This window comes from Sturnira hondurensis, unplaced genomic scaffold (assembly GCF_014824575.4).
Source record: "Sturnira hondurensis isolate 20B ecotype Veracruz unplaced genomic scaffold, ASM1482457v3 Scaffold0008992, whole genome shotgun sequence".
Taxonomy (NCBI): Eukaryota; Metazoa; Chordata; class Mammalia; order Chiroptera; family Phyllostomidae; genus Sturnira; species Sturnira hondurensis.
This window is the reverse complement of record NW_028081623.1, coordinates 5,541,464-5,563,329: the sequence shown is the minus strand read 5'-3', so window position 1 is coordinate 5,563,329 and position 21,866 is coordinate 5,541,464. Positions and strand designations below refer to the sequence as shown.

At 37.7% G+C, this 21,866-nt stretch overlaps 1 protein-coding gene across 2 annotated transcripts in view; it reads right to left on the bottom strand.

Annotated features, from left to right (window-relative positions):
• Positions 1 to 21,866, bottom strand: part of VPS41 (VPS41 subunit of HOPS complex) — a 212,469-nt gene that overhangs the window by 155,761 nt on the left and 34,842 nt on the right. For both annotated transcript variants that reach the window (XM_037056531.1, XM_037056532.1), the window contains exon 4: positions 17,803 to 17,880. In XM_037056531.1, the coding sequence (XP_036912426.1) occupies positions 17,803 to 17,880 (78 nt within the window). The remainder of the gene's footprint in view (positions 1 to 17,802; positions 17,881 to 21,866) is intronic.

Here is a 21,866-nt window from a genome sequence, read left to right as displayed (position 1 = left end):
CAATCAAGTTTGAATACAACAAAGGTTTAGTAAACAAAGACACAGCCAAAGAACAGAAAATTGAACTATACGGAAGTCCGACAACAACAAACCATTCAACCAGGACAGTAAGAGGGGCGGAGCCAGCAGCGGACCAGTGTCAGGCAGGAAAGATCCCCAGACCTAGGCTTGCAAGTAGCCAGGACCCAGTCAGGGTGTGGGGCAGACTGACTGTGGTCGCACATTTGCGCACAGTGAGACGGACCACGCAGGCCCCAGGAGGAGAACCCAGTGGTGGAGGGCGGATGGCGGTGGCACACTCGAGTGCAGTGGGACGAAACGCGAGGGCCCAGGTGACAGTGGCAGCTGCGGCACCTGTGGCGGCAGTGGTGGGAGGTGGCAGACGGCGCCATTGCTCCTCTTTGACCCCGCCCCCACGTACAGCATCACAACCCAGCGACTGAGTTGCCCTGCTCTGGTGAACACCTAGGGCTCCGATCCTGCTATGCAACAGGCAAGAACAGCCCAAAAGATGGTGCAAGAAGAACTCAAAGTCCCAGAGCCAATAACTCTAAGCGACCAAGAGATTGCCAGCCTCTCAGAAGCACAGTTCAATACACTGTTTATCAGGATGCTCACAGAACTGGTTGATTATAGTCACAAATTAGAGGAACATATGAAGGCTAAACTAATTGAAATGAAGGGAGATGCACAGGAAACCAATAGTCATGGAAAGGAAACTGGGACTCAAATTAATGGAATGGACCAGAAGGAAGAACGAAACATCCAACCAGAAAGGAATGAAGAAATTAGATGAAAAAAATGAGGAGAGGCTTAGGAACCTCCAGGATATCTTTAAACATTCCAACATCCGGATTATAGGGTACCAGAAGGGGGAAAGAAACAGCCACAAGTGGAAAACTCATTTGAACAAATAATAAAGGAGAACTTCCCCAATCTGGCAAAGGAAATAGACTTCCAGGAAATCCAGGAAGCTCAGAGAGTCCCAAAGAAGTTGGACCCAAGAAGGAACACACCAAGGCACATCATAATTACATTAGCCAAGATTAAAATGAAGGAGAGAATCCTAGAAGCAGCAAGAGGTAAGGGGACAGTCACCTACAAAGGAGTACCCATCACACTGTCAGCTGATTTCTCAAAAGAGACCTTACAGGCAAGAAGGGGCTGGAAAGAAGTATTCCAAGTCATGAAATCCAAAGACCTACAGCCAAGATTGCTTTATCCAGCAAAGCTTTCATTTAGAATGGAAGGACAAATAAAGTGATTCTCAGATAAGGTCAAGTTCAAGGAGTTCATCATCACCAAGCCCTTATTATATGAAATGCTAAACGGACTTATATAAGAAAAAGAAGATGAAAAATATTAACAATGAAAGGACAGCAAACTCACAGTTATTAACAACTACACCTAAAACAAAAGCAAACCAAGAGGACAGCTAGATCAGGAGTGGAACCATAGAAATGAAGAACACATGGAGGGTTAGCAACAGGGGAGTAGGAGGAGGAGAAGGGGGGAGAAGGTACAGAAAATAGCATAGACGGTAGGTAGAAAATAGACAGGGGGAGGGCAAGAATAGTGGGGGAAATATAGAATCTAAAGAACTTGAGACACGTGGTTATAAACTAAGGGAGGGAGAATGGTGGGGGAGGGAGTGTGTGGGTGAAGGGGAATGAAGGAAGGGAAATAGAACAACTGTAATGGTATAATCAATAAAATATATCAAAAAATAAAAAAAAAGAACTGGTTCAAAACTAAAACAATATAGTGCAAAAGTCAACATAAAGTTTAAAATGACAGAGCTAAAACTTAAGAGGCTATAAATGTCAGTTATTATCAGTAAAAACAAATATTGTATTGATTACCAGGAAGTGAGGTTTCTAGCTTTCACTTGAAAATGAGAATACATAATGACCTTCACTTAAACAGTAAAGCTATTCAATTTTTGCACACCGGGACAAATCATAAACACCCACTACTCTGGAAAGGATCCCAATTTACTCTTTGCTGAATGGGATACCCCTCTTGTGTGTTCCTATCACACTATGAGAGAACACCTGTTTCAGAACAGTAAGTCACTCTATTGTCTGCCTCTGGCACTTGAGCTCCTAGAGAGCAGAAATCTACTTTAAACCCAGCACCTGGCAAAAGACTCACTGAAGCTGCCAAAAGAATAGGAACCATAACCTTTCAGGGTCTGAGGTTTTGACCCAGAAAACAGGTAAAACAAACAAACACACAAAAGCTCTGTAAGAAGACAACTAATTAAGAACAGACTACACAAAAACTGGAACAAATTTGTTAAAATGGTATATTCCTAAAAATAAATAAAGTTTTAAAAAATGGAAAAGCCTCAAACTACCTTCAGTGCAAAGAGTTAACTTCTAATATACTCCTCCTTTTGGGGGAAACCCAAGGTTTCAGGACTCAATATAAGACTTGAATAGCTGAAGAAAAGTTGATTATCTATCTACATATAGCAATCATTTAAGAAATGCCAATGTTTTTGTAGATGAAGAAATATGTTTTATCGGTAGCAATTTATTCCAATTTGAGAAATAATTAGGAAATTTAAAAGCTGCAAAGTCATTTACTTTTCATTCTGAATAAAAAGGAGTAGTGGTAAAATATGGCATAGCTGCATATAAATTACACTTAAAATTATGCAAATAATGTGGCTGAATATACTTTATTCTACAAACAACCATTGATCAACTATTATAAATTTATACTTTAAAGGCACATCCCTTTAACAGAAATAGAAAAAAATACTAAAATTCATATGAAACTATAAAAGACTGAATAGCCAAAGAAATCTTGGTAAAGAAAAAGCTTAGAAGCATCACACATCTTGATTTCAAACTATACTACAAAGCTACAGTAATCAAAACAGTGTGGCACTGACATAAAAACAGAGACATAAACCTATAGAACAGAACTGAGAGCTTAGTAATAAACCCAAGCCTATACAGTCCAATATATTTGACAAGGGGCCCACAAATATTCAATGGGGAAAGGACAGTCTCCTTAATAAAGGGTAGGAAAATTGGATAGTCACAATCAAATAATGAAACTGGACCCCTACCTTACACCACTCACAATAATTTACTCAAAATGGATAAAAAACTTATCTTGGCAATGAATTTTTGCATATACACGAAAAGCACAAGTAATAAAACCAAAATTAACAAGTGAGACTACACCGAACTCAAAGCTTCTGAAAAAAATCAACAAAATGAAAAGGCAGAAGGCAGACTAAAGAATGAAGTATTTGCAAATCATATATATGATAAGAGATATGGAATTTATACAACTCAATATAATTCTCCCTTAGTACCCTGAATACTGGGGGATTGGTTCCAGGACCCTTGCTGATACCAAAACTTATGGACGCTCAAGTCCATTTTATAAAATGATTACAGTATTTGCATATAACCTATGCATATCCTCCCGTATACTTTAAATCATCTCTATATTACTTAAAATACCTAATACAACATAAATCTATCCAACTAGTTATTATACTGTATTATTTAGGAAATAATGTCATGAAAAAAGGAAAGGTCATATATGTTCAGACACAACCATCTGAGTAGTTAGGTACTCAGTATATGTACATAGTTAGGCCCATGTAGTTGTAGGCATAACTACATAGTACATGTAGGCAACAACATATTTTTCCCCCAAATATTTCCATCCATGGAATGGTTGGTTGAATCCACAGACATGAAACCCAAGGATACAGAGGGCACACTATAGCAAGAAAACAAACAACCTGATTTAAAAATGGGCAGAGGACTTCAATAGTTTTTCAAAGAAGATATAGAAATGGCCAGCAGGTACACAAAAAGGCATTCAACATCATTAGTCAAAGGGAAATGCAAATCAAACCACAATAAGCTTCACCTCACACCTGTTAAAATGGCTGTAATTAAAAAGATAAGAGATAATAAATGCTAATAAAGATATGGAGAAAATGAAACATTGGTGCATTGTTGGTGGGAATGTAAATTGGTAGAGCCACTGTGAAAAACAGTACGAAGACTCCTAAAAAATTGAAAATAGAACTACATTATGACTCAACAATCTCACTTCTGTATATTCAAAAAAATTAAATCAGCATTTCAAAGCAATATCTGCACTCCCACACTTATTGCAACATTAACCACAATAGCTAAGACATGGAAATAACCTAAGTGTTCACAGATGAATGGATAAAGAAAATGTGATAAATGTATTTATGACAATACCAGTAGATGTTGAAGGCATTATGCTAAGACAAAGAAGTCAAACAGAGAATAAATACTGTATAATCTCTCTTTTGTGTGGAATCTAAAAATATTCAACTCATAGTAATATCGTAAAATGGTGACTGCAGGGACTGGGGGTAGGTGTATGGGGAGATGTTGATCAAAGCACACAAATTTTCAGTTATAAGATGTACAGCATGTGACTGTAGTTAATAATACTGTATGGTATACATGAAAGTTGCTATAGGAACAGAGCTTAAAAATTCTCACCATAACAATAACAACACCAAAATGGTAATTATGTGAGGTGAAGAAAGTATTAACTAACCTTATTGTGCTAAACATTTTGAAGTATGCATGTCAGTGTAGAAAATCATCACTTGTATAACTTAAACTTACATAATATTATATACCAATTATATCTCAAGAAAGTTTAAATAACAAAATAAAATCCCTTATTATAAAAAGAGGCAGTGCTTTGAGTAGCTTTATGGTTCATCATTGCTTTCCATTGGTGCTGCAAAACTAATATGAATATGAAATGATTACTTTAGCACACAGAGTATACCGACTACATGTCATATCTCCAGATAAGCTTAATAAATATACAACTTCCACAAGAATACAGTTTGAGAGGAAAACATAAATTTAAGTACCTCTAATTAGCCAATTTAACTTCCACTCTAATGATCAAAAAATAAAATTACCCTACAAGAAAGTGAATGTCCTTGATTTAAACTCTAACTAGTATCTTGGAAATAATCTAATAGAAATAAAAGTTATTTGGGAATGACAAGAATGGAAAGAAGTTTTAAGGAAGAGTTACCTTGTTAAAAAAGAAAACAATTTTGTCCATTCATTGTGTCATCAGTATTTTAAGTTAATACTTGGGTTTAAGTTTTCTGTATTTATATGCAAGTTTATATATCAGTCTTTGCTATTCATTGAAAAAATTCCTAAATACTTTTTTCTTTTAACTTTAAAAAATATCCTCAAGCCCTGGCTGGTGTAGCTCAGTGGACTGAGTGCAGGCCCGCGAACCAGACGATCGTGGTTCGATTCCCAGTCAGGGCACATACCTGGGTTGCACGCCAGTTCCCAGTGGGAGACTCAGGAGAGGCAACCATACATTGATATTTCTCTCCTTCCCTTCCCCTCTAAAGATAAATGAATAAAATCTTTTAAAAAAGAAAAAATATCCTCTAACAAGAGTTTTTAACCACCTCCCCAAAAAGCACACACTGCATGGGATTTAGATGCTGTAAACTTACAAGGACCATTTGCAACCTCATCTACCCCTCAAACCCCGGGCTGCTGTCCCTGCCCGCCGCCCAAGACCCACAGCCCCTATGCACAGCTGACTTGTGAGAGGCTCAGACATTCATCCACTGCTGCGCACTGCCAGGATGGTACAACCTCAGCAGAGGCAGGGGTACGGAACAGCCTTTCAGCCTGCAGAAGGCTTATTAGATAATGTTCGTTTTCCAAATCCTAACAACCTTGAAAAATACAGGGAGGATTTGGAAGGGATTGCCTCTTAAGAAGCTGGCATACTGCGGATTCCTAGCACTGTCTTCCTTTTGTTAAACCATCTTCTGCCTGTGCCTGACACATCCCCGCAGAAAATGATAGGAGGCTGGCTGCACACAATACGTAGTCAAGACAGTTATTCACAACCTGGGCACCAACTGAAACAGAGCTTCAATACAAGGCTAAATCAGCTTCTTGGTTCACATTTCCTCTTTTATTCACATGCCAGGCACTGTGCTGGTTGCCAGCACACACAGTGAAGATGGTATATGTTGCCATATGAGGCTTGCAATTCACCGAAACACTGTTCATCTTTAAGACAGTGACCTTCTGGAAATTCTGCAAATCTGCAGTTGTCCTCTGAAGAGAGATGAATGAATAGCTAACCAGAGTCAGAGCTCATTCTCCCCAGAGCTTGCAATGCCTACCTGCTTAACAGTACAGAGTGGACATTTTGGAGAAGTCTCCTGATAATGCTTTGGACAGTTGTCCACAGAACTAAATTTTGGCATGTGAGTGAGGAAAACTCTTGTAGGAACTTCTAAATAAGTCAGCTTTAAGCAACAGCATAAGAAGCCACCAAAGCTTCTCTTACTAGTATCTGTGCTAGAATTGCTAAGCTCCTGTCCATTACCAGACACTATGCTGTTGGTAGTTGTGATGCCATTGCAAATCAATCCATTTTACTACAAAACCATTGTCAGAAGAGTTTGCGTTTGTTCCATATATAAATGACCTGGAAAGAAATATAACTGAAAGTTTTCAAAAGTGAAATATAATGTGTGAAGTATGATTAAAATTATTTGTTTAAACTCCTATTTTCCTTGCTTAGACATGTCTCCAAAAGCGATACAAAAGGGGGGATGATTTTAAAAAAGGAAAGCAGAGTTATCAGAGAAAGCTAAGTCACTGGAGTATTGCAAGCAAATAGTGCAGAAGAGAAATTTACCACTAAATGCATTTAATAAAAGAAGAACTAATATTACCAAAACCCCTACATGATACAAAGAACATTCAGTAAAAAAAGGACAAAAAAGGGCTTGCCTTCAAGGTATTATGTGTACAGTGTGATCCAAGCACTTGGTAATTCTTCTACTTTAGGATTTAACATTTTATATTACCAATCATTGTGTGTGTGACTAGCTCCAAAACTAATTAGGGCTGAGAACAGGGAGCTGCATTTAATTATTCTTTATATCCCTTGCACATCCTTACGGAGTGTTTGCTGAAGGAGTAAGAAGCAAACTCCTGAATGAATGTGAAGTACGTACTCTTCTGTATAAGGTCACCAAGGAAGGTGTCACAAAGCAGGTAGGACACTGGGCATTTCCATAGGCAAAGATGGGAAAGCAGATTCTAACGAGAGCAAAAGGACAAAGTTTGGGCACACTACAGGCTAGGATGTGGAGAGGACTATAGCCCAGACAGCGGAAGCTCTGAGGGCTGCAGAGAAGAGCTTTGTTTTATTCCACTGGCATTAAAGAGGCATTCAAGTGTTTTCAGTCAGGGGAGCAACAAAATCCCAGCACTGCTTTGGGAAGATTACTTGGGCAGTTATGAGAAGGATGGATTAGGAGAGGCATGAGGTGGGGAGATCAGTTGGATTTCACTGCGATAACCCAGGTGAGATTCAATAGAGACTTGAACAAGGAGATGGGGGGAATAGCAATATAAAAATGAGCAAAATAAAGAAAGAGTTAAGAGAAGAATCTAGAGAATATACAGGGAATAATGGGGGATCTAAACATCACAGAGATGGAAGTAAACACTGTGGAGTAAAGAGAATGGGGCTATCTGATTGACAATATCCATCAGGAGCCTGAAACACCCTACTCTTCTCTTCAGGTAGGCAAAGACTGGCTTTTCTTGGCTACAGTACCTAGATTAAAAAACAACAACAACAAAACCTTTATTTGCCTTGGTAGGGTACCTCAGCTGGTAAGAGAACTGTCCTGACACACCAAGGCTGTGGGTTCGACCCCTGGTCAGGGCACATATAAGAATCAACCAATGAATTCATAGATGAGTGGGACAAAATCTCTGTCTCTCTCTTCTCTGTCTCTCTCTCCTCTTCCTCATTCTCTCTAAAATCAATAAAAAATAAATAAAAATTAACCTTTACTTTGGCCCACTAGACCCCACTGGTACAACAGTAAGGACTTGGGAAAGATACGCTGTCTGATTAAAAGGCAGGACCTTGTTGGGAGCAGTTTAGTGCTGTCAGCCTAGGGAGCCAGGACTCAGCAGAAAAGGCGCAGTGTGGTCTCTTCTGTCCCAATGGTACTCACAATACAGATCCTGCCATGCATCATACAACCCAACCTGACTAAATAATTAAACTACTGATGTATTAATACCCAAACATAGGTTTGGCTGAAAGGTGATACAGTGAATAAGATGTCCTCTGCAGCTGGCCATGTCGCCAAGAATCCTAGTCTACAAAATTCTAACACTACAATTCCAAAAACAAAATTCCCTTTTACCTAGAGAACACTGCCCCAAAGTATATAATTTTTTCTATGAGTTAATGCAATAAAAATGGGATTGTCACCCTGAAATGTATAACTGGAAAATGTATAATTAGTGTATTACTATTCTTCAAAATTAAGTCTTAGAGGGTTACCTATTAGTCTATCCAAGTCCTAGGCATCTGCTATGCCATACCTTTAAGGAAAAACTTCATGAACAAATTCAGCTCAAGAAAGCCAAACATGGTGCAAATCCATGATGACTGCAAAGGTATGCGAACATCTCAGCAGACCCCACAGGTATCCTTGCTTAATTTCTCAATAGACAAGATACTATCAATGATAAAGGAAAAATCTGTTAGGAGTAACAGATTTTTTCTCACTTTTATTTATAACTTAATAATAGCAACAGCATTGCTAATACATTCTATTTATCTAAAAATATTTGAGAAAGTAAAGCCTTTATGGTTTTACAGGTGGGGAAAAAATCACTTATCTAAAAAGGGCAATCCAGATGCTTTAAATACAGACTAAGATGAGTTATTAATCAAATAGACAACGCCCAACTTGTTTTTCAGACATAACATGAAGACCATTTAAAAAGTCACAAATTCAGCCCTGGCTGGTGTGGCTCAGTGTGGCGCTGGCCTTTGAACCACAGGGTCGCTGGTTTGACTCCCAGTTAGGGAACATGCCTGGGTTGAGGGCCAGGTCCCCGGTAGGGGGCATGTGAGAGGTAACCACACATTCATGTTTCTCTCCCTCTCTTTCTCCCTCCTCTCCAACTCCTGACTCCAGACCATACCCCACCAACTCCAGGACCTGGCCCACCACTATCTGCTGGGCTTACTGCCCTGTCCATCTTCTCCTCCATCATCCCATCAGCACTTTCTCTCTCTACATTCATTTGGTGTAGCTGAATTTCTAGTAATGCAACCAAGTCAGGACCTAGTGAGGCAAAGGGAAGAAAATGGGAAATCAGTAGGTTCAGGGGGTTGAAAATCGTTGTACGGTTATTTTCCAGGCAAGGGAAGAATAAATTCTTCTCCCTGCAGTACAGTCAGGATTGTAGAAGGCTGAACACTTAAATGTAAAAAGCAAAAGTAAAACTTTTGGAAGAAAATGAGGAAGAATACCTAAAATATATACACCATAAGCGAGAGGATTGGTATTCAGAAAAAAATTTTTTCTGAACTGAAAATACCATAAATGAAGAATTAAAAGATAAGCCAAGCCACAGACTAGAAGACATCTGAAACTCTTGCAACAAGGAGCTTCACCCAGACTCTACGCACCCTGTGCCACTGGAGGACAGCGCCAACTCCCTGGCTCACCATTGTGTGTTTTCTGGTATTGATCATACTTTTAAATGTTCTTCCAAACTGACATGTATGAAACGGAATCTGACTGTTAATAAATTCATACCTCCCTGATTACTCCTTGATTACTAGAGAAATCAATCATCTTTTCACATGGATATTGTAGACATTTTAAGGTTTCCCATCTGATAACTTCCTGTTCATATTGCTTGCCCAGTTTCTCTGTCGGTTGTTTGTGTTTTCCTTATCAACATGTAAGAGTTTTTACAGAAGTAATATTTTAACAAAACTATACACAGTTAAAGTTGCTACAAACACCATATGATTGTAGCTTTTACAGAACTCAAAGAGTCAAAACAAGTAAACAAACAAAAACAATGAAGTTCAGATTTAAAGTACTAACTTAGTATGAAAATGGTTGCTATCCTAAAAGGAAATCATCAGTGCTTCATTTAATAAGAAAAGATTTATTTGCAAGTGTTAAATTTGATTTGCTGGTGATTTCTGATTTTAAACCATCACATGCACCATCCTGATCATTGTTACCATTTTTTAAAATAAACAATCAACTGTGTGATTACAGATCAGTGTAGAATTTTACACATATACTAACAAATATATAAACCGACAATTCTCAAAAGAATAAACGGTTTCATTAGTAATCAGAAAAATACAAATTAAATTAAAACTTCCATTTTCTAGCAATTTAAGGGGTAAAGAATTTTTGAATGATAAAAGCCAATGCTGGTGACATTCTCCTATAGTGTTGATGTGAATACAACTTGGTATAACCTGAAGTGCAGTGAAATGCAGCAATCTGCAGCAAAACCTTTCACATGTTAATAGTACATGACCTAGTGATTTCACCTCAAAGTACCTGTTCAAAAGAAATAACCATTCACCAGATTCCTCTGCCCACCCATGGATGTCCACCTCAGTACTGTATCTAGATTTAGCACCATTCATTAAGGGCACTGTACAGTTGGTTCTAGACAGCTCTAGGCAGTACCAGACCTGCCTTTCTAAAGAAACGGATCCTACATGAATAGAGTGGGGCTCACCCCAGGCCCTTAATTCTGCTCCTAACTCAAGCCTAACCAGAGTATTCTATCAAAGGACGTACAGCTCTAGGTAGAAGTACACACCCCAACCAGCTTCATCAAACCTTGCTCACAGTTTTTTTCCAGTTACTGAAGAAGGCCTCCTTTCATGTTTATGAGGACTACAGTGCTGTGACATCAGTCTTGGACTGTTAACTAACCATGATGCCTATCAAGTGAAAAAAGCCTATCTCAGAGAGTGGGGACTCAGCAAAAAAGCAGGAAGAGAAAAAGCAGTTAGTTATCTAAAGCAAAGTCCCCATAAAAATGTCAGCTGATTTCTCAAAAGAAACTTTGCAGAGAAGAGGTTGGCAAGAACTATTCAAAGTCATGAAAAATGGAGACCTATACCCAACATTCCTCTGCCCGGCAAAGATATCATTTAGAATCAAAGGGCAGATAAAGAGCTTCCCAGAAAAGAGAAAACTAAAGGAGTTCATCATCACTAGATGATTATTATATGAAATGTTAAAGGGGCATATTTAAGAAAAAGAAGATAAAAACTATGAACAATAAAATGGCAACAAATACTTATCTATCAACAATTAAATCTAAAACATAAACTAAGCAAAGAGGAACAGAAACATAATCAAGGATTTGGAGAGCATTTTGATGTTTGCAAGATGGGAAGGGTTATGGGGGAATTGGTGGAGAAGGGGATTAAGAAGTACAAATAGGTAGCTATAAAATAGCCACAAGAAGGTAAAGTACAGAATTGGAAATGGAGTAGTCAAAGAACCTATCCATGACCCATGGATACGAACAATGGTGTGGAAATGCCTGAGGAATTTGTAGGTGCTGGGTGGAGGGGGGCAAGGAAGAAATAACTGAGAAATTGTACTAGAATAATTAATAAAATATAATTTTAAAAGATATCGATAACTCCCAAAACCACATAAAGACATAACAAAGAAAGAAAACTTCAGGCAAATAGCACTGATGAACACAGACACTAAAATCCTCAACAAAATATTGGCAAACCACATCCAACAATGTGTTAAAAAGATCATATACCATGATCAAGTGGGATTCATCCCACGGATGCAAGGATGGTACAGTATTCACAAGTCAATAAACGTAATACATCACATAAATAAAAACAAAGACAAAAATCACATGATATCAGCAGGTGCAGAAAAAGCATTTGATAAGGTCTAATCCATTTATAATAAAAACACTTAGCAAAATGGGAACAGAGGGAGCATTCCTCAACATAATAAAGGCCACATACGAGAGATCTCCAGCCAACAATCATACTCAATGGACAAAAACTAAAACCTTTTCCACTAAGATTAGGAACAAGACAAGGATGCCCACTTTCAGCTCTCTTATTCAACATAGTATTGGAAGTCCTAGCCACAGCAATCGGATAAGAAAAAGAAATGAAAGCCATCAAAATAAAAAAGGAGAAAGCAAAACTGTCATTGTTTGCAGGTGACATGATCATGTACATAGAAAAATCTAACAGACTCCACCAAAAAACTACTGGATCTAATAAGTGAGTTTGGCAAAACAGCAGGATACAAAGTCAATATTCAGGAATCAAAGGCACTTGTGTACACAAACAATGAAATATTAGAAACAGAAATCAGGAAAAAAATCCCACTTGATACAGCAACAAGAAAAGTAAAGTACCTCGAAATAAACCTAACCAAAGAGGTAAAAGACCTATCCTCAGGAAACTACACAACACTGAAGAAAGAAATTAAGGAAGACACAAACAAATGGAAGCATGTGCCATGTTCTTGGACATGGAAAAATTAACATCATCAAAATGTCCATACTAGGGATTTACAGATTCCAGGCAATCCCTATTAAAGTACCAATGACATATTTCACAGATATAGAACAAACATATAAGAAATTTATATGGAACCATAAATGATACAAATAGCTACAGTAATTTTGAGGAAAAAATATGTAGAGGGGGTCAAAATACCTGATACCAAACTGTATTACAAGGCCACTGTAATCAAAACAGCCTGGTAGTGGCATAAGAACAGACACATGGACCAATGGAACAGAACGGAGAGCCCAGAAATAAACCCAAGTCTTTATGGTCAATTAATATTTCACAAAGGGGGCAGAAGCATAAAATGGAGTAAAAATAGCCTCTTCAACAAATAGTGTCAGGAGAGCTAGACAGCTACATGCAAAAAAATGAAACTCAATCACCAACTTACACCATACACAAAAATAAATTCAAGGTGGATAAAAGACTTAAATATAAGTCATGACACCACAAAAGTCCTAGAGGAAAACATAAGCAGAAAAATCTCAGACATTCCACGCAACATCCTCACTGATATGTTCCCTAAAGCAAGGGACATAAAGAAAAGAATAAACAAATGAGACCTCATGAAATTAAAAAGCTTCTGCATGGCTAAAGAAAAAAGCATTAAAATTAAAAGAGAACCAACTATATGGGAAAACATACTTGCCAATGATACCTCGGACATGGGTTTGATCTCCAAAATGTCACATGACTTCATTCCAGGAAGACAAAAAACCCAATTAAAAAAAATGGGCAAAAGACTTGAACAGACAGTTCTCCAAGGAGGACATACAGAGGGCCCAGAGGCATATGAAAAGATGCTCAGCATCACTAGGCATCAGAGATGCAAATTAAAACCGTAATGAGATAGCACTTCACACCGGTCAGAATGACCATCATAAACATTTCAACAAACAGGTGTGGGAGAGGATGTGGAGAAAAGGGAACCCTAGTACAATGTCGGTGGGAATACAGACTGGTTCAGCCACTGTGGAAAACAGTATGGAGTTTCCTCAGAAAATTAAAAATAGAACTGCATTTTGACCCAGCAATTTCCCTACTGAGATTATACCCTAAGAAACCTGAAACATCAATCCAAAAAACCTATGCATCCCAATGTTGATAGCAGCACAATTTACAAGAGACAAGTAAGTACTAGAAGCAATCTAAATGCCCATCAGTAAATGAATGGACCAAAAAACTATGGTACATTTACACAATGGAATACTATGCAGCAGAGAAGAGGGAGCTTCCCACCCTTTCCCACAGTATGGATAGAACTGGAGAGCATTATGCTATGTGAAATAAGCCAGGCAGTGATGGAAAATACCATATGATCTTACCTTTAACAGGAATCTAATCGACAAAAGAAAAAAGCAAGCAAAATATAACCAGAGACATTGAATTTAAGAACAATCTGTCAGTAACCAGAGGGGAAGTGGGAGGTATAATGGTGGGAAAGGGTTTCAGGAACAACGATAAGGGACACATGGACAAAACCAAGATCAGGGGCTGGAAGCAAGGGAGGGAGGTGGGTTTGGCTGGGGTGGAAAGGGAGTTGTAAGGGAGTAAATGTAGACAACTGTAACTGAACAACAGTAAAATAATTTCTAAAAAGATATTGAAAATATTCATAAAATCCTCTCACCGCTCATGTAAGCTAAACTTTTGGTAGTTTCTTCAACTATAGTTCATTGGTCAGAAATAAGGGAAATAATTAAAAATTTTAAAAGACACATTTTATTGTTCCTTTTGATTCATGACTTAAAGAAGGCCAAAGATGCCAGTAATTCAATAATCTAGAATAGATCCCACTCTGTACAGCAGGGGTGTCAAACTCATTTTCACTGGGGGTCACATCAGCTTCACAGTTGTCTTCTAAGGGCCAAATGTAACTTTAGGACTGTATAAATGTACTTACTTCTTAACAGTTAAGCAAGACCTTGGCGCTGCCACCAGGTAGAAACAAGGTGGAGGGCCCTGTTTTTGCCACCTATGCTGTACGGCGTCATTTAAAGTGTCGAGCACCTTAAGAATACCCATTTAAAGTTACCTACACACAAATAACGTAAGTATTTCGATGTGTAAACATCACCTCTGGGAACAGATTAATCTGTATTTTTTTCTATACTTTGTCTCTTTTATTATTTTTTAACAGCACTAAGATATAATTGGCATACAATAAACTGCAGATATTTAAAGTGTAAATTTGTAAGTTTTAACACACATATACACTTGTAAAACTTTGCCACATTTATATCAGCCTTGAAAATCTCATGCCACTTTATGATCCATCCATGCCGTCCTCTGCCCATCTCTAGGCAACCATGATCAACTTTTGGCCACTATACATTTGTCTGCATTTTCTAGAATTATACAGAATTCAGCCATACAATATATACCCTTTTCGGTCTGGCTTTGGTCACTTAACATAATAGATGCATCCATGCTAGAGTATTTATCAAAAGTTCATTCTTTTTTCTTGGTGAGTAGAATGCCACCGTATGGATATACCACATTTTGCTTACCCACGGACCTACACACGGGCATATAGGTTGTTTCTACTTTGGGACTACAATAAATAGCACAGATATGTATATTCATGTAGAAGCCTTTGTATGAGTACATGCTTTCACTTCCTAAGGATGGGATGGCTACATCATACTGTAGGTATATGTTTAATGTTTTAAAAAACTGTTAAGCTGTTTTCCAAAGTGGTTATAACATTTTACCTTTCCAACAGCAGTCTGTGAGAGTTCTACATTCTCCAAATCCTGGCCAACACTTGGTATGGTCAGTCTCTTTAAAAATCATCTGGGAAAACTTTTTAAAATAAGAGATTCCACAATGCCCCCACCCACTGCCAAGGGGAAAAAAAAAAACCACCATTACTAATTGGGAAGGATTTCGGACAATTGTTTCATGACTCTTACTACTGGAATCAAAACTATAAAAGCCATGAATGAGACAAAAAATATGCAAATGTTATGCAAATAGAAGGTATTATTATTTTATCTAATTTTATTTTGTTTAATTATTTTCAACTAGATGTGAAAACTAAAGTCAGGGGCATTTATTCATTCATTTTTTACTGCTAACATAGGGTACTTGTTTCACTCTAGTTGTGTTTCTAATGAAGAAAAAAAAAGTTCTTGATTAAATATGGTGATCATTACCTTCAAAGAAAATTAGCAAATTCAAGTCATAACAATGTTTTTTAGAACTGAAAGAAGCCCTTTTAAGAGGAATAATGCAAAGCTCTACAAAGCAATTAAAACATCAGAGACAGGAAAATAAAATAATGAAGGAAAAAACTCATCAGAGATGTGAAGCTAAAGATTAAGGCTTCCTTCAAAAGATAATGTCAAACTAAAACTGCTCATCTGAAAGTCAAGCATCTAATATGGTAATAATTACGAAGAAGTCAGGGCTTTATGTAATGCCTGCCAAAGAGAACTTATTTTTCAAAGATGTCATGTAAACAGGACACAAAAGAACTGAAAAAAGGTGTGGGCAAATTTAAGGATGATATCATAAGTTACCTGAAAAAGGATATAAGATATACTTGACATAAAATTGACATCAGAAAAGATTTAACTTAAGGTATATATTGAGTAGACACAAGGACCGACTAAATAAATAAATGAGAGAACAAATTCACGAATAAACTCTACAGTATTTGTTTTTTCTTTTTTCTTTTGGCAATGGAACCAGCAGTATATGCCCCATGAACCTTAGCAAGCAAGCACTACAATCGCTATACAATATTAAAAAGACATTAGAAGCAGAGTGTCACATAACCACAGAACTAGAGCAGGAAATTTAAGAGATCGTACAGGCAAGTTTTTTTTTTAAGGTGAGGAGATATGACTAACACCACAAAAGAGAGCTCTGCCCAGCACCAGCTCCCTGTTTTAATGGATGGCAATTCAAAGACTAAGTGCTTAAGTATTCAAGTTGGGGGTCCAATGACCAGGAGTAGATGAGGGAGAGCAAAAAGTATTTTCTTCTTGCCTAAAAGGGATGCTAAAGCAAAATAAAAACCCATAATTTTCCTGATGTATCAGTATGTTTAGAGCACATAAATCCCTTTCTGGACTATTCCAAAGATTCTGTCATCATTCAGTCACTCCATTTCCTTTCTAAGCAAATAAACGAACGACAACAAAAAAATCCTTTCCTTTCATACACAATATGTCAACTTTAGAAACTACTGTCTCCTTTTTAAACTACACCAATACCTTATGATGGATCTTTCAATAAGTACTAATGCTTTCTTCAAAAAAGTATTACCTGTTCCCCAAAGTGATCACCTTTTCACCCCAAATGTTCTCATTCATACAACCACGGAAGATACTTGAAAGGTACAACCACTGATACTTTAAAGGTACATCTTAAACACCAAAGTCAAATTTCAAAAGTCAACATTTCCTTCCTCCTTAATGATTCCAAATCACAATTAAAAAAATTTAAAAGCCTAAATCTTTGCTTTTGATTAATATAATTCATATAAAATATTAAGCTTTCTACGTTTAGAGGAGAGAAAATGAACCAGCAAGATGATCATTGATTTTCTATTACATTTGGGAACTGGATGAGATGGAGATGACAGGTATGTATGTACAAATGATACCAGTGACCAAATGAGGGGGTTCATACTTTTAAGGATTCCACATATCCTGAGTATATAAATTAGTACCACTGTTCACTGATGAAGATTTTTTTCTTCTAATAACATTTCACCTAGATATTCTATAGCATTATAATTTAAAAAGAACACAGAGAAGTATTTTATTGATTTATTTATTAAATTTTATTTATTTATCTTTAGAGGGGAGGGGAAGGGAAGGAGAGAGGGAGAGAAATATCAATGTATGGTTGCCTCTCATACGTCCCCTCCTGGGAACTGGCCTGCAACCCAGGCATGTGCCCTGACTGGGAATCCAACCGCGGTTGTTTGGTTCTCAGGCCCACACTCAATCCACTGAGCTACACCAGCCAGGGCCACACAGAAGTAATGCTCGACTTACATCCAAATGGATGACTATAATTAAGTACAGAATTGCAATTAAATGGACTTCTAAGAGTATATTTTTAAATGAAATTTGTATATAAAAACAATCAGTCAAAATATATAATATATACATATAAGACTTCTTTGTAGGTTCACCTTTAAAATTTTTAGGACATACCATAACAGTCAGAGTTGTATCTGGTATACAACTACATATATAGTACATGTTCTTAGCACTCTGCTTTAATTGATAAAGATCCTTTATGCTATTAAAACAAATTGCTAATATTCTAAAGCACAAATTTTTGCATAATATTTAGCTCACACATTACTTTATATTGTATACTTACTACATCAAACTTCTGAGTGATGTTTCCCTGGACATCAAGTAAATAAACCTTGCCGTAATGTGTGCCCAGTGCCAAAAACTGTAAGAAGAACAAAGGGATCAGTTTACTAATGTACCATTAACACACACTTACTAATAAAACCATTTTCACAGTCAAGAATCTCTGTGCATAAGTGATCTATAATGCCTTAGGAGATATGCAGTCCTTGGAGATGATCCATTTCCTGCTTCCGGGAACTAACAGAACAGGGCCTACTTTATCCTTACAGTGCAAGCTAACTGTCAGAATGACTCATGAGGAGCCTCGTCTACTGACAGCCAATAGTGTGTATGTGGTCTGTACACAACAGACCGAGGCAGCAAATTAAAATGCAGCTGTGAAGGCATGACCAACCTAAGGTTGAACACAAAAGTCAGAAGGGAATGATTAAGCAACTCGCCTTAATTTTGACAAATGTGTAAATTTGTCCTATCATTAAAATTCAACACATATATACAAACAACAAAGTAGTATTTTTAAAAAGAAAAATGTATGCCATATCAAGAAGTGAAAAATATTCAGATGTAGTCATACATCTAATCAGTTAGCATTAGAATGCCTCTATAAATTAATGTGATAGTGAGTGTAAATTTTTATATTCTAATGCAAAAAATCCTTTTCTGTCCCCAAATAACTGTTGAGCTACATACTCATTTTATGACATGAAGCTAGTTCAGAACTCCCATGATTCTTTTAATTCTCCAAACTAACCTAAACAAAACAGAAGAAACTTTAGGACATGAAATATGACATGAGATTTTTCTTCCTTTTTATTTCTTTATGCATTACTCAAATAGTTTCAAATTCTCTGTGTTTCACTGCATGTGAGCATGCTTCATTGCAACCTACAATGAAATGCTCAAATTTACAGGCACTACTATGCATTTCAGTCAAACAGCACAACCTTCAAAAAAATCTTTTAGAAAGTCAAGATTTAAAAAGACTTATCAAAATAGAATTGCTTAAAATTAAGTTTCAGTTGAGGCACTTAAAATATAAAGCTACATTAAAAAGGAGTCACAAAAAGGGAAAGAAGGGGTTCGTTAGAAATTCAATCCCAGCAATGCCTTTCACTCCTGCAAGGTTGCCTTTTTTTCAAGAAGAAAAAAGTCCCCTGGGTAAAAAATCAATACTGGTTAATAAAACATCAGGTGTGCAGACATAACTAGGTATGACGATTCCGCTGCACAATCCTGCCTGAGTGCACCAGGTGCCATGGCGATTATTCATCCGCAGCAGACAACAAACCTGGTGAAAAGAGGATGCCTGGGCCCTGGAAAGGGAAGGGGCAAGGGATAATTCTGGGCAGAAATTAGTTTGAATATATAAACCAAACTAGGATGTTTTCGCCAAAGCAAAAGAACATTCTAATCAGAAACACAGGATTCAGATGGTTGTAATTTTTTCTTACAGTGACACTGACAATATTTCAATTATAAAAACAAACCACTTAACACTAACTAAAAATAAACAGTACTTCACCTTGTTATAGCCGAAGTACTGGACAGTACTGATTCTCCTCATAAACACTGTATTTAGTTTATTAGACAACTAAGGAGAACTGGATTCTTCAAATGTTTTACAACTAGATCATCTCCGACACCTCTGTGAAGGCCATATTTGAACTTCCAACTATATTTTACTTTATTAAAGTTTTAAAGGTTCTATGTAGGGTACATTAATTCCTTTTCTTTTTCTTTTGTCAAAATTTCTAACTTAACCCATTCAATATTTAAGATAGAAAAGAAACAAAATAACTATTTTGATTTTATAGTTTTAACCTATAATTACTTTAGAATTGTTTTGAAAAATACAGTGCCTTTGACAAACTACCTTTTGTTTACAAAAATATTTCATCACTTAGATAAATTACTGCTATTCCCATTTAGAAATAACTAAATATGCTTATAAAAACAAGTTTGATAAGCCAATTGCAGAGGTCTTCAAAAAATTATTTAACTATGAAAATTATGAATGAGTCACAGACTTGCTAATGGTTTTGACTACTTAAATACAACAACGAAAAAGCAAAATTGTCCACAAATCACAAATGTAAATACAAATTATTTAAATGTGATTATCTTTCCAGTCATTAAAAGCCTTGCGTTTTTGTAACTATTAAAAATTTTTTTAACATGAGAGTACCTACAATCCAGGATGGGCAAAGAATAAATATAACTTAATTAGCCTCTTTCATGTTTGATTACAGAAACTTGACTCATTTAACAAACAATCAGATTGGGCATCTAATCCTTCTGAACCATTCTCTAGCGTAAGTGCTTTTACTTTGAATAACTGGGCTTTTGGTACATAAACAAGTGGAAATAATAAGCAGTCCTTTGAATACCACAGAGGACATAAGAAGTAGCACATTTTAAATGTGCTCCGCTATATAATATCATCTATGTTTAACATAGCGCTTTCCAAAGTAGGGAGTACCTTTAATTACATAAGTAGAAATAAGTCTGAGAGTTTATGTGCTTTCCCTAGAAAGAGCCAATGAACAGCAGAGCTAGGGTCAGAATTAAGAACTAAAATACTCTCCATTGCACCAGAAACCTCATAAAATAAAAACAAAAGCAAAAGCAAAAACATGGGCCTCAGATCAAACTGCATGATCTAAAAGTTAGCACATATTACACTTACAACACTCAGGCTCCTTGGCAAGTTGGTTTAAGTATGGTGATAATGAAGTGTAATCTGAACAGGTACACTTTGTTTTCTATTTCATCCATTCAATAGTTCATTCAACACCCCAAACGCAAAAGTGACTGGCATGTAACAGAGGGGTCAGGACTGATTACTGGGGAGCAGGGGAAACCTCAATCCAGTGGAGAAACCCTGAGACTGAAAGAGAGTCTGCATTTCCCCAGAGATGGGGCAGGGGTTGCAGAGGAAATTGCCCAAGGCAACAGTGAACAACCAACAAGGCTCCAGGGGCCGCAGTGTAATGTCCAAATCTGTGCTGAGATGCTTGTGCCCCCACATGTGGCTGGAAAACTCCCACCATTTTCCAGATCATGATGGCCAGAGGGGCAAAGACAGTGTGCAGTCTGACACTCATGGTGGGTGTTGACCTGGAATTGTTTGGGATCTGAACACTCCCACAGCAGTGGGATTTGGGGGAAAAGATTTAAAATGGCGGGCATGCAGAAGCTTCCTGTCTCTCTTCCTCGTCCCTTGTCCTTCATCACGTTGGGGTAGAGAATGCTCAGAGGACACTGTGGGGTGCTGGGCCCAGCTCATAGCTCTTGCCTTGCCCTGCTCACAGGGTCTGGAGCAGGTCTGCATGCAGGACGTGCACCTCACCAGCAGCAGGCAAGCAGGATACTGTGATACTGTGCCGCATGGAACACAGGTACTGGACTGCTTCCACTCCATTCTGAGAGCAGCACACAGACGCACATGCCAGAAAAGTTTTTCAGCCCCAGGGGCTAGAGCAGCCTTGGACACTGGAGCCCAGTGACTGAACCCCTACCACAACCAGCTATAGTGACCTGGCAGTGCACTCCAGGCCCCGGGACAGAGAGAAGCTGTGTGAGGTGACGGTGACACTGAAACCCACACATGCATACATCAGAGAGAGCCAGAGGATGGAGACCTGTTCAGGTAGCCACCTTGGGCTCCACAAATATCAGATAAGAATGGAGAGGAACTTCTGGGCATGTGTTTGGATTTCAGTCTTTTAGGGAACAAGAGGAATTTTGTGTTTTGCAATACAGAATGGCTAGAATCAATATAGAATGGCTAGAATCAGGGGAGATGCCAGCTCCCTCAAACTATGCATCCTGTTAATAAAAACCATTTTCCTCCCCCCAATCTGTTTTATTGTTGTATAAGGTGGCAGGCATTGTATAAACTGTTGTATAATTTGGGTAATTCCAAATTACCCTGTAACAGAGCTGGACACCCTTAGATGGGACAAAGCAAACTATAATCCTGTTCCAGCCACCTATGGTAGACCAACCCCAGGAGCACAGCCGTGGGGATTTCCCAGTTTAAGGAAACTTCACTGCACCCCCACT